General features: G+C 38.0%; 1 protein-coding gene across 2 annotated transcripts in view; it reads right to left on the bottom strand.

The window, feature by feature from the left end:
• The window catches only part of PRUNE2 (prune homolog 2 with BCH domain), a 285,127-nt gene that overhangs the window by 187,865 nt on the left and 83,592 nt on the right, over nt 1-13,670 (bottom strand). For both annotated transcript variants that reach the window (XM_066367956.1, XM_066367957.1), the window contains exons 5-6: nt 6,617-6,769; nt 4,050-4,144 (exon numbers count right to left, since the gene is read on the bottom strand). In XM_066367956.1, coding sequence (XP_066224053.1) covers nt 4,050-4,144; nt 6,617-6,769 — 248 coding nt within the window. The remainder of the gene's footprint in view (nt 1-4,049; nt 4,145-6,616; nt 6,770-13,670) is intronic.

The following is a 13,670-nucleotide window of genomic DNA, read 5'->3' as shown; positions in this document are numbered from 1 at the left end:
GTGGTACCTCATTAGAATGGGAAGGATTTTCTCTTCCCTTAAATCTTAATATACTGTTTCACTAGGGAGTAAACTAGGATATATAATAACCACTTCATTCTGCTGGCAAAAGAATAGAGGCAAAGTTTGTTCCGGTTAAGCATGTGCTCTAATATCCATAAATTCTTTCTTTCTCTTCTGATCAAGGTTTTATTATTCTTGATTTTTTATACTCTGTAGTTTTAGAAATAGATTTTGCTTTTGGTAACTTTTATTTCTGTCTACTGGTTCCACCACCAAAATGAAGGACTGAAACAGAATCAAAGCACCTGTGTTTCTCTTCTGATAAATTGGCAAGCAATTAATAGGGCACAAAGGATTACAATGATAACCCATGAAGTGGATTCCAATATGTGGGGTGCATGCCCCACAGGATAGTTTATATACAGACTCAGAATGACCCGGAGGCCCTGTGGAATGGGACAGTGGTGTCTTTTCCATTGTCTGAGCTTCCAGGTCCTCTTTGTAAGAAAGGCTACCCCTCCAGCCGTGCTGCTGATAGGGCCACATTCATTGCTGCTTAAAGTCACATTCATTCTGACCTCATATAAATATTGAGCAAAGCACTGAAACTCAGTATTATTATAATTATTTGCTTTCTATGGTCGATATTTCAATATATCTATAACCTTGATTATATTACAACCATCATTTGTGATATATGTTACAATAAAAATGGGAGACAGGGGGTTTAGTAGCTTTCTGCTGATGACATAGATGGCCAGTTCACCCTTCTATCAATGGCAGGGATTTCTAGCTCCCAAACCAGTGTTTCAATCTGAACAACATGCTGTATATGTTGTAAGGAAACAAATTTTTTCAATTTTTAAAAATATTACCACCCAAGAAAATTAATTGGGTCAGCAGGCAAATAAAGGCCCTGGCACACAACTGTGGAGCTGCAGCATTGCAAAGGGCCATAGAAAATGTAAGGAATCTTCTTTCTCATTTCTCTGACGTGCCACAGGACATCCAGTTGATTGCTTCCAGTGACAGCAACTAACTATTTGCAGAGATGCCCAGTCCATTTTCTGGACAGCTGGATGGGCAGTACTATCTACAGATATGTGGGCCACACTTTATTTATCGTATGTCAGCCTTCAGTCATAGTTATCTGGAACAAACTAACTGGGAAGGAACAAAGTAGATTGCCATGGATGCACAGCAAGGTGGCTTTGCTTTTTCGGTGGTTTATTTAAATTCAAAAGGAAATCAAAACCAGATATCATAGGGACAATAATTTCAGACACCGACATGTACTAAATATTTGTATATACTGAGTATCTACTATGTGTCCAGCACTGGGCCAGGAAATTAAAGGGAGAGAGAAGTCAAAGCTCATTACCCTCAATTTACTAAAAATATTGTCTAACTATAATTAAATAGATGAAACAAGTTCAAAGTTAATAGAAGATATAATAAAGTATAAGTCCTAATTTGGTCATTTAGACTAAATTTTGCAAGAGTTCAGAGGGTGGTTATGAAAAATGGAGAATTTAGCCTGACCAGGCGGTGGCACAGTGGATAGAGCATCAGACTGGGATGCAGAAGACCCAGGTTTGAGACCCCGAGGGTGCCAGCTTGAGCGGGGGCTCATCTGGTTTGAGCAAAAGCCCACCAGCTTGAACCCAAGGTCGCTGGCTCCAGCAAGGGGTTACTCCATCTGCTGAAAGCCCGCGGTCAAGGCACATATGAGAAAGCAATCAATGAACAACTAAGGTGTTGCAACGCACAATAAAAAACTAATGATTTATGCTTCTCATCTCTCTCTGTTCCTGTCTGTCTGTCCCTGTCTATCCCTCTCTCTGTCTCTGTAAAAAAAAAAAAAAAAAAAAAAAATGGAGAATATACAAGAATTATCACGAAGAAGCTAAGTCTTGACCAAACTTTAGAGGACAAGTGAGATTTATAAAGTCATAAGAACTAAGACTATTTCTTTGAGAATATATCTAGAGTTAAAGGGCAATTAGACAGCTGTTCTAAAACATACATAATAAGATAGTGTGGGTTCTGTCATTACCTTAAAAATTGAGATCCACGGGAATGCAAAAGAAATGTTACAATATAATCAAATATGAGTAGGAACTGGGGAAATGCCTGCCGATGAATCACAGGATAATCTTCTGAGAAAACCAAACTCCACCCTTAACTTGGGGATTTTTCTAACTGGCAGATTAAATTAATAATGTGCGTTTTCTCTTTCAAAGAAGATATAGACTGTTATTGGGCTCCTTTGCCATTTCTCAGTCATCTTTAATATCCCCATTGTTCACAAGCGAAAGGTTCCCATCCAGCTAATTAAGAGTTTCATCTGTGTTCCCTTCTTTATATGTACAAATGTCCTCCCCTTCCCAGAAGATCACATAGCACTCCCAAAGATGTACTTAACAACTTGCTGGATTACTGGTCCTCTATGTAAATTACTATCAAGATTAAGATGATCATTTTATCACTTATTCAGCATAAACATTTACAGTTTAACATATCTGATAAAGCCATTTGTATACCCCTCTAATATAAATGAAGGTACAGTAAAGCTACAGTAAGTTTATAATAACAGTCTTCAAATACTTTGCTAACCACAGAGAGTTACTTAAGCAATTATAAGATGTTCTATGTTAATTTAGAGTGAAATTCCAAACAAAGCATTTAAAACCTAATAAGATGCCATTAAATGAAGGGAGAAAGGGGAGGGGGAGGAAGAGAAAGAAAACCCTAAGGCTTGAACTAGGAGAAATGATTCTCAGAGCTACTGACCCTGGCAAGATTCACATTTTCCTTGGACTTTTAGACACAAAACAGATTTCTAATTGAAGGTGATTATCTAGTTACTACATCCCAAATTGCATGTATTTCTTGTATTGAGTTACATCAACATCTAATTATATGAAGCATTTACCAATTAGAAAGTCCATAGAAATTGCTGGGTTTCTACATACAATGAGAATGTGCTCTATAAACTCTGAGACACTATATAACCACCAAGCCTGATTATCTTTAGTGACAACGGTCTGCCTCTTGGTACTCATATGGATCCAAGAGCTGAATTATGATGTCTATCAACCAAGAGTAAATTTTACAAAGAAAGCACAGAAAAGAAACACTTGGTTTGTGCTGGGTTTTTTGAGGTATGGACACCCATATGCATGGCCTGCTATTCCCTAGAAATATACATACTGACATGGTCACCATCACCATGAAAAAAAAATAAAAGTATAGCAACATATAATTCTAAAAACTGAAAGATAAATTTCTGTACTGCTATTTTATCTCCATAAATGTGATTTGAGAACTCAGTGCCTTAGTCAAAGGTATACAACTTGATCAAGACAATATAACAGCGAAGAAGTACGCAGTTCTGCCCAGCACAAGTGAGCCTCTGTGACATATAATTCCCATCAGTAAGATTAATTAAGATGAACATACAAGTCATTGAAAACCCCAATGAAGACGGAGGATAATTTACCAAGGAAACACACAAAGACTAGCGTAGTATTCACTCTGAGTTATTCATTGAAAGGATTAGAAGGAGGGTGTTATTAATATTTGGATCGTCACCTCTGATTACCAAAATGATATGCATCCAATCAGCTTCCAAAGGCCAAAGGACAACTTATTTTCTTTAAAAAAGTTCTATGAATAATACAGGGTGATGCACGGGGAAAAATGTAAAAACAGAAGTGATTCCAATCACATATATGAGCATTGCTATCAAACAGGTTACACATACGCACACATGCATACACACATATGTGAGTGCTTTAGGTATTTGTTTTACTGAGATGATTCAAGCAGCACTCATCTTGGGAATCTAGCTTTGGCATTTTTCATTGACTTGGCATGGTGTTTTCACCCAGAACAATAACCTGCATTTCTAATCAAACATCACAGAGAAGCATTCACAGCAAAAGACTAGCCCTGATATATGTGAAGGAGACCGCTGTGTCCCGGGTACTCAGACTGCGACAGTGTAACATCTAGCATTGCTGAAAAAGCATTCTCACCCTTACCTCAAGGGTCATGTTCACAGTACTAATGGCCACTTTTATTTCTCCATCTGACAGCTCCTTTAGATCCTTCAGCATTGTCTGTTCAATACTTAAACCTGTGGATGAAAGGGAAAAACAGTATGTTATTTTGGGGAAACTTTTTTTTTTTTTTTGTATTTTTCAAAGTTAGAAGCGGGGAGGTAGTCACAGACTTCCGCATGTGCCCGACCGGGATCCACCCGGCATCCCCACCAGGGGGCGATGCTCTGGCCATCTGGGGCATTGCGCTGTTGTGGCCAGAGCCATTCTAGCACCTGAGGCAGAGGCCATGGAGCCGTCCTCAGTGCCCAGGCCAACTTTGCTCCAATGGAGCCTTGGCTGCCAGAGGGGAAGAGAGAGACAGAGAGGAAGGAGAGGGGGAGGGGTGGAGAAGCAGAAGGGCCCTTCTCCTTGTGCCCTGACCAGGAATCGAATCCGGGACTTCCACACACTAGGTCGATGCTCTACCACTTAGCCAGCCGGCCAGGGCATTTTCTTTTTTTAATAATATCAAGTAATGATTTTTTTAAAAAGAATTTATCTTGTTAATTTTAATATTTTACTCACTAATATTGCTTTTATCCATTACAAACACACATGTATTAAAGCAAAAATCACATTAGTGACAAAGTTTGCATTAGTTAGGATCCCAGATTCATCCCTTCATAATCCAAAAGAAAACTCTTCAATGGCAGGGCACTTACAGAGATGTGGGTGGGATTAAGAAAGAGAATAAAATATGGTGGACATGCAGAGGCTAGCAAAGGGACAAGGGTAGGTGACAGAGATCTGGACCTGCAGAAGAGACGCTTCCAGAGAGCTGGTGCCGAGTCAGGAAGGGAGCAGGGAAGGGGTACCGCTGCTTCTCTATTTCCTAGAACTCTGTGCCCTCCTACTGCTAACACTGCCCATTGACCAACCCAGCCGGAAGCCAGTAAGCTTCAGGGATCCTAGCAGACTAAGCACTCAGCGGTCAGACTCTGGAGGCCCACGAGAGACAAGGGCCGAGAGTGAAATAGGGAGAGGCAGGCCAATGAAAACGATCACATCCATGCAACCGAGCCGAAGGATGCCGAACAAGGCCAGAATCTGCTTCCAGGCTGCAAATTTAGGTGAGCCCCCGTGTCTTCTAGTATAATTTTATTAACAATGCACTTTATATATGTGGGGTTTTTTTATTTCACCATTGATTTGGAAGAGAGAGAGAGGAAGGGAGGATGGAAGGGAAATAGAGAGAGAATTATCAACTTGTTTCACTTAGTTGTTCTCTTTAGTTATGCTCTCATTGATTGCTTCTCATATGTGCCCTGACTGGAGGTCGAACCTGTGACCTCTGGTTTGCTAGGCCGATGCTTTATCTGCTGAGTCACTCAGCCAGGGCCAAAAATGCACTTTATAAAGTGACCCATAAAGCTGTCATATTTAAGTTGGTCGCCCTTGTAATAGGCTCTAATATAGAAGATACTGAATTAATTAAATTAAATGAATTACTTAAATATTGGGAGAAATGATCCAGAATGGCAAAATTATCCAGAACTCTAGTATAAGTCAGCTGACCAATGTGCTTCAATAAAGTCTGTGGCCCCAAAACAGGAGTCTGGCTCAACAGTTAATAACGCCTTCTCTGTTATTATATCTGACAAGACCTGCCCTCTTGGGCAGGCCCATCATAGTGCCTAGTAAAGCACATACATCCTTCCCAGAAGCGTGTTAAGACACCAGAGTCAATCCTTTGCCCTTCTTCCAATTTAGAACACAGTCCATCACAGCAGTCTGGGGAGACAGACAGGTACTAAATATTTTTCTTTAACTCAAAGATTGAAAGGCTGTAATCTATCACATTGGTATAAAATGATAGATAGAATATATTGTGACCTTAAAAGTTTCGCCTATTTTTAAAGATGAATGACAAAATGCATATCACCGTGGAGCTATACATATGGATATATCCACACATATGCTTCTGTCACAGGTATGGCAGGCAGTGCCCCGGTCACACTTGCCATTGCAGTGAGCCCCAGCATGACGCTCACCACCAGCACCCGCATTTCCTTTCCTGGAGGCTTTCTCTGGCCACCAGGGTCTACTCTGGGGGAACTGACATACTCAGGACTGAGTAGCCATCAATAATCCAGCGGTACACTGATAAATGTTAAACTACCAGCAACTACTTGGCTGTCTTCTCTTTTATTCATTCTTTCTAAAATTAATTGACTTATAAAATCCCATTGTGCTTAACATTGTTCCCGCCACATTCTCAAAATATAATCTTCTTAGTTTAGAGATTTCGTGTCATAATGCATCTGGGGCGCACACAAGACGTGTGACTGAACCACACACCCGGACACGAAGGCCTCAGAGCAGAGGTTGCAGTGCAGGCTGCCTCGCTAGGGAAGCCACATTCCATGGCTGGGACTCTCCCAGAAGTGCGAACAATAGGGAACAACGTGAAGGCACAATCAAACTCACTTCTGGGGTCTGACAACACTTCATACCACAAGCCAGCCCTGCTGGGGCACTGTGGCAGAGCTGGGGGGACAGCCACTCACCCTGAGCGCTGAACTGGCTCTCCTGCAGGACGTTGATAATGTCCTCTCTTGGAGGGAGGGTAGGAAATTTTTCTTCTAGGATAGAAAGGATTTCCTCCTGCTTCTCTGAGATCTTCTCGGATTCCATGGTCATGTGTTTGAAAAGGATGCTACCTAGAAGACATAAATAAAAACAGCCTTCAACTTTCCAGCCACACTAGGAAAGGAGCCAGGAAAAGCAATGTTTTCTGTACCCTTGATCTATGCTTTTGCCTCCAGTTTCTTGCCTGGATGAGGGGCCTCCACAGTACACTCAAAAGGTGGTTTTTAGAAAACCTTTCAGCTACCATCTTCATGGCCTCATTATTCTCCGGTATTAATCTCCACAATTTAACTGACCACATAGCACACTCTGTGGTTCAGAGTACATGGATAAGGAACAAGATAGGATATATAGCTTCCCTCACCCCATACAAATACCCCCAAAATGATAAACACTGGTTTTAAATGAATTCAGAATGGAAATTAATAGTAAACTACTTAACATTTCCCTTCAATGTTCACTTTAAGAGACCACAGAGATTGTTCCCATTCATTACATTACTAATATCATGTATGAACCTCCTCTTTTGAACAACGAAATGATTGCATAATCCCACTGTCAGCAGCAAAGGAATCTGACAAGATGGTGAACCTGGAGTCCATCCTTAATCTTCCAGGCACCATACACAGTTTTACAATTCTTTACTATTATCTAATTATAAGTATTTGCAAGCTGGTTCTAAATCACCAGTTTCAATTACAAAGTCATTTACCGATATCAATGACCAACCTCTTACCAACTCCTGGAATTTCTATGCATAATCTCACCTTGGAAGAGAGGAGTTACCACCTGTCACATTGCTACAGATAAGTTGACACATAAATATTGAATATAACCCTTTATATTAAGAAATATCACTGGGTAAATACACAATACTCTTGACTCTAGGCCAGAATTTAGAATTCAGGAGACAATGGAATTATATCTCAGTGTGCTGATAATAAAATAACTGCTGGTTTAAAATTCTATGCTAAGTAAAAACATATTTAAAATATGAAAGCAAAATAAAGACATTTTCAGAAAAATAAACTGGAAGAGTTGTCACAAGATGATTCACACTAAGAAGTAGTAAGACAGAGGAAAAGTATTACAGAAATGCAGAAAGGAATAAAAGACACTGAAGATTTAAATACACGGAAAAATAAATCAATGTTTAGCGAATAAAACAATGATAATTTCTATGTAGTTTAAAATACATGTGTAATTAAAATATATTTCAATGGTAACAAATTGCAAAGACAACTAATAGAGATAAATTTTTCTAAGTATCTTTGATTTTCAGGGAAGTGCTTAAAATATCATTTTAAATGAGATTTTAATTGTATGTTGTAATTTTTATTATAACTACTACAAGAATTTTTTAAAAGAACTCATAACTAACAAGCTAATGGGGGAAAATATGATAGCAAAAACACTTTGTATAAAGAAATGAAAGGAAAAGGGGATAATGTGAGACAAGTAGAAAACAAGTAGCAAAATGAAAAATTTAAACCTAAATATAAGAGCAACTGCATTAAACTGTAAAGAGACAATTAGTATTTAGTGGCTATGGCGTTTCAGTGTTGCAAAGTGAAAAAGTTCTAGAGGCCTGTTGAACAACAATGTGAATATACTTAACACTACTGAACTGTGTAATAAAAAAAATGGTTAAGATAAAAAGTAGTAAAGGTGGTAATTTTAATGTTATGTGTTTTCTTTACCAAACTAAAAAAGACGAAGTATTTCAATTTAAAGACAAAAAATTATCAAACTGAACTTTAGAAACTACAATATATTGTTTATAAAGCATTCCTTAAATATAATAATATTTAAAGAGTGAAAGTAAAAGGATATAAAAGATATAACATTGCTATAATGCACTAATATCAGAAAAAGTAGACTATAAAACAAGAAGAATTACTGGAGATTAAGAAAATATTTCTTTATTATTAGAGGGTTAACCCTTAGGGAGATATATTAACCCTAAGTTTATATTCACTAATAATACAGCTTCTAAATATGTAAAGTAAAAATGACAAAACCGGATGAAGCAATATAAATGCACAGTCACAGTGGGAAATTTGACCATGTCTCTCTCACCAACTCTAAGAACCAGTAGAAAAAAGTCCACAAAGATGTAGATTATTCGAGCAACATGAGTGGCAAACTTGACTTAATTCACATACACTGAACACTGTTATCAATAATGACAGGCTAGACTTTCTTTGCTAGTACAAATAAAACATTTACTCAACCATCTGCTGAGGCCTAAATCAAATTTTAACAAATTTCAGGATTGCAATCAGAGTTATAATCGGTGACCACCATAAAATAGTCCGAAAATCATAATAAAACATAAACTAGAAAATTCTCTTATGTTTGAAAATTAAACAATGCACTTCCAAATAACTCACATTAAAAAAAAAATCACAATCTAATTGACTGATAAAGAAAATACAACATTTAAACTTGTAGAATGCAACTACTGCTGTGCTCTGAGGAAATTTTATATCCTTAAAAGCGTAAGATGTTAAAGGAAAACACAGAAACTTCAACTAAAAAATGTTGAAGGGAGTGTATAATAAGGATAAGAGCAGATCTCAAAGGCATAGGAAACAAAACCATTTGGAGAAAGTTAATAAAAACCAAAAGTTGATTCCTTAAAAACACTAAAAAGTTTTGAAAATTGTCAAGAAAAAAAAAAAAACAGTAGACTGGGAGAAGGCATAATTTACAAATATTAGGAATAAAGCAGTGGCATACTACAGGTTCTACTGACAATAAAAGTTAAGTACAATTTTATTTTAATAGATGTTAAATTTTAGAGGAAGTGAACACTTCCAGAAAAACTTAACTTGCCAAGCCTGACCAGGTGGTAGTGCAGTGGATAGACATCAGACTGGGACTCAGAGGACCCAGGTTCGAAACTCTGAGGTTCTGAGCTTGAGCGCAGGCTCATCCGTCTTGAGTATGGGCTCACCAACTTGAGTGTGGTGTCGCTGGCTTGAGTGTGGGATGATAGGCATGACCCCATGGTCACTGGCTTGGGCCCAAAGGTCTCTGGCTTTAACCCAAAGCTCACTGGCTTGAAGCCCAAGGTCGCTGGCTTGAACAAAGTGTCACTGGCTTGGTTGCAGCCCCCAGGTCAAGGCACATATGAGAAAGCAATCAGTGAACAACTAAGCTGCCACAACGAAGAATTAATGCTTCTCATCTCTCTCTCTTCCTGTCCATCTGTCCCGTTCTCTGTCTTTCTTGCTAAAAAACAAACAAACAAACAAAAAAACCAACTTAACTTGCCAAAACTGGAAGGAAGAAGTTAAAAATCTGAATGGTTTTATTTTTATTTAAAAATGAATCAATAGTTTAATATCCATAATTGCAAACTTTTAAGAAATGTACTAATTTTATACATATTCCTCCAAAGATTAAAAAGACTAAAAAAGAGTACTTTCCAACTTATTTTCTGAACCCAGCATAACCTTGACACCCATACCCAACAGGCAGATTATAAGAAAGAATTAGAGGCAAACCTCTCTTAATCACAGATTCAAAAATTTTTTTCTTTAACCAGCTCCAAATCAAATTAGCAATATGTAATTGGATATTATATAGTCACCAGGTAGGGATTTCCTAGGAATTCAAGGACAAATTAACATTCAAACATTAATCAATATAAATTGCTTTACTAACAGAAGAGAAAATATCTTGATCACCTTAAATAGATGTCAACAGTAAAACTACTTGGTAAAAGCCCAGATTTAATAATTATATAAAATGTTAGCCAAGTAGAAATGAAGACACTTCCTTATTTTGACAAAGGGCATTTATAAAAATCAAATACAGAAAGCTAAGATGATATTTAATTGTGAAGTACTGAAAACCTTCCACCTCAAATCCAGAATGAGACAAGGACGCCTGCCATGACCACTCCCTCTCACCACTGCCTGTGAAGCCCCATCAGGGCGGTGAGGGAAGCTGCCGGAAGACCTATGTAAGTAAAGGGAAAAGAGGAAAAATGTGTCTTTCCTCACAGATGGTATGTTTGTGCCCGTAAAATACTCCAGGAATCTACAAATGTGCTTAAAATAGTAAGTAAATTTAGCATGGTTGTTGGATATAAATTTAATATTACAAAATCTGTATTTCTATAAACAGTAACAATTAGAAAATCAAGTTTTAAATTTTTTAAAAAACTTGTAATAACATCAAGATATAAGATGTTTAGGGATAAAAAAAAAGCGCCTTGGCTTATAGTCAAACCAAGAATCCAATTTCTTTTCACTTGAGGATCTTAATTTTAAAATACCTAATATAGAAAGGAGTATTCAGAAGTTAATCTAACAGACTGCACTAAATAGAGTCGTACAGGATAATTCCATGAAAAGGGACTGACACTGGTTAATGATGAAGTGTGACTTGACACTTAGAAAAAAGATGATGTACCAACACAAATGGGAGATATAATGAGCATCATAAAGGTGATAACTATATTCTGAGTTGTTTCTACTGCATAAGAAAGGCCATGGCCCAAATTTATCCAAGGGACTCATTTATAGAAATTTTTTCTTCTTCACACTAGAGACTGATTCAGCTACATACTTAGTTACAGGTTGGTATCAGTAGCCAAAGGCACCTCTTTACAAAATCATGCCTGTCTTTGGAGTAAGTTGATTTAACCTCCAGCAAATTCTGCAGAACTCAAAAACTACTTAAATCCATGCATACACTGTACTCCAAAGTGCCCCAGCTGTTGCTATTCACAGACCAAGGGGAATTAACAACAAGCAACAAAGAAAGCAATTATAAAATTGTAACAAACATTTCATTCCATTAGAAAAAAAATCAACCACAAAATTCTTTGTTGGAAAGAATGGAGAAGTGAAGGACCACTTGCCAAAAGCAACTGCAATGCATTAATATTAAACATGATCTAATGAAGTCAGTTGTTTGGGGAAAACATTCACCACACTAAAGGCATATTCTGCATGATAAATTCTTAGTGGAAAAGAAGGAATTTAAACCTTTTTCCTTGTTTCACCTGGGACTAACTTTATTCATACTGAAACAAAAGCATTAAAGAATGAGTAATGGAGAGAAAGACGGGAAAAAGAGAAGAAGAAAAAAGAAACTACAACTTAGCTCACATTTTTGCCTGAAAAGGGATGAAAAAGAAGCATATTATTCAAGTGCTTAATAATCTTATAAATTTAAAATGTCTGAATTTAATAAGGCTTATCTTTGTATGATAGGAGAAATAACTAACAATCTGAGCTTAAGAAATTGCTCTGGTTTTATATCTAGCTGAAAAAAATAATTTCTTTCCCCTACCCCTGGTTTAGGCCTTTCCTCTTCCTAAGCAAAACAAGCCATGTAATTCCTTTTGGACTTTGTAACCATTTCAGGGAGGGATGATTCACTCTGGGTGAAAGGGGGGGGGAGGGGGGACTGGCTCTGTTCCTTTCTGATTTGATCTCCTTAAAAGGATCTTTTTGAAGCTGTTAGTCCAGGTTACTAAAATAGCCAAAAACTAATCTTTATTAAAGTTCAAATAGAGCTGCTAATAGAAAGGAGAGAAATTGTCTAAAAACCTAGGGGCATAGATTTTCCCTATTGCTGTTATTTGTTTCACTGTGCATAGTGTGGCTCTATTAAGGCCTTCTACAAACACATGCGAAAGGCCTTTTCAGTTCAATGTTGTCTTGACATGCATGGTAATCAGTGGCTGAAATCTCATTGTTGCCAGCTGGTTCCTGTAAACACACACATGCACACACACACACACACACACACACACACACACATACACGCAAAAATCCCCAATGCGATGATTCAGCAATTCACTGTTCCTTAAATTTGGCAATAGTCCTCAAGTACACATCTCTGGGGAAATAAAAGAACATAGGTTGAGGAGTCTGGCAGGTCTACAGTAATTGTTTGTTCTTGGCACAAACCCAAGGCAAAAACCAAACACCAATGTTAGGCCACCATGACTGCATGATTTGACTTTTAGACAATTCAGGCTGCAGCTTGTCTGAAAATGATAACAGATCTTGGAAGCAGACAGTAGGAGGGAAAAGAGTAGGAAGAGGAGGGGATGACAAGGAAAGGAAGGAAGGAGAAAGAAAACAAAGGAAGAAGGAAACCACAACAACAAAGACAGGGGTTGAAGAAGTGAACAAACATTTCTAAAAACCAGGGTCCTTTGTGATCTCATTTGAATGAGCACATACTCGTAGACAAATCATTTCTTATACAAATATTAAAAAAGAATCTACGTAAGTAAATGTGTGCCTTTCCAGATGAACATTATATTAGTGGTCTGTTTCCTGAAATTTCTAAATCTGAGGTATGTCCTATTAGAACACAACAGCAAGACCTAGCTAAGGTAAGAAGTATTAATTAAAAAAAAACACCACAAATTACTTCATTTTTAATAAATCTCCATCAGAGTCTGAACACTCACAGCGGTGGCTGAGTCACCTGTTGACCTTTATCTGTATATATCCTGCCAGGCCCAGAGAATACAGTGACAGGGGAGATTATTAGAGAAATATAGCAAGTTATTTCTATACTGGCAACATATACCTACTTCTACTTGGTATAAAAGTGGTCTTTCAACCAATCCGTAATAATCAGGTCATATATCAATATTTGAATGCAAGAATCTCCCACCATGCAAACAATTTGACATATAGCTACAGCAGTAAATATAAGACTAAAAAAAAAAAAAAAAAAAAAAAAAAAAAATTCCGGCCCTGGCCGGTTGGCTCAGCGGTAGAGCGTCGGCCTAGCGTGCGGAGGACCCGGGTTCGATTCCCGGCCAGGGCACACAGGAGAAGCGCCCATTTGCTTCTCCACCCCTCCGCCGCACTTTCCTCTCTGTCTCTCTCTTCCCCTCCCGCAGCCGAGGCTCCATTGGAGCAAAGATGGCCGGGCGCTGGGGATGGCTCTGTGGCCTCTGCCCCAGGCACTAGAGTGGCTCTGGTCGCA

The sequence above is a fragment of the Saccopteryx leptura genome, chromosome 2, assembly GCF_036850995.1.
Source record: "Saccopteryx leptura isolate mSacLep1 chromosome 2, mSacLep1_pri_phased_curated, whole genome shotgun sequence".
Classification (NCBI taxonomy): domain Eukaryota; kingdom Metazoa; phylum Chordata; class Mammalia; order Chiroptera; family Emballonuridae; genus Saccopteryx; species Saccopteryx leptura.
The sequence above is the reverse complement of the archived record's forward strand: the minus strand, read 5'-3'. Positions and strand labels throughout refer to the sequence as shown.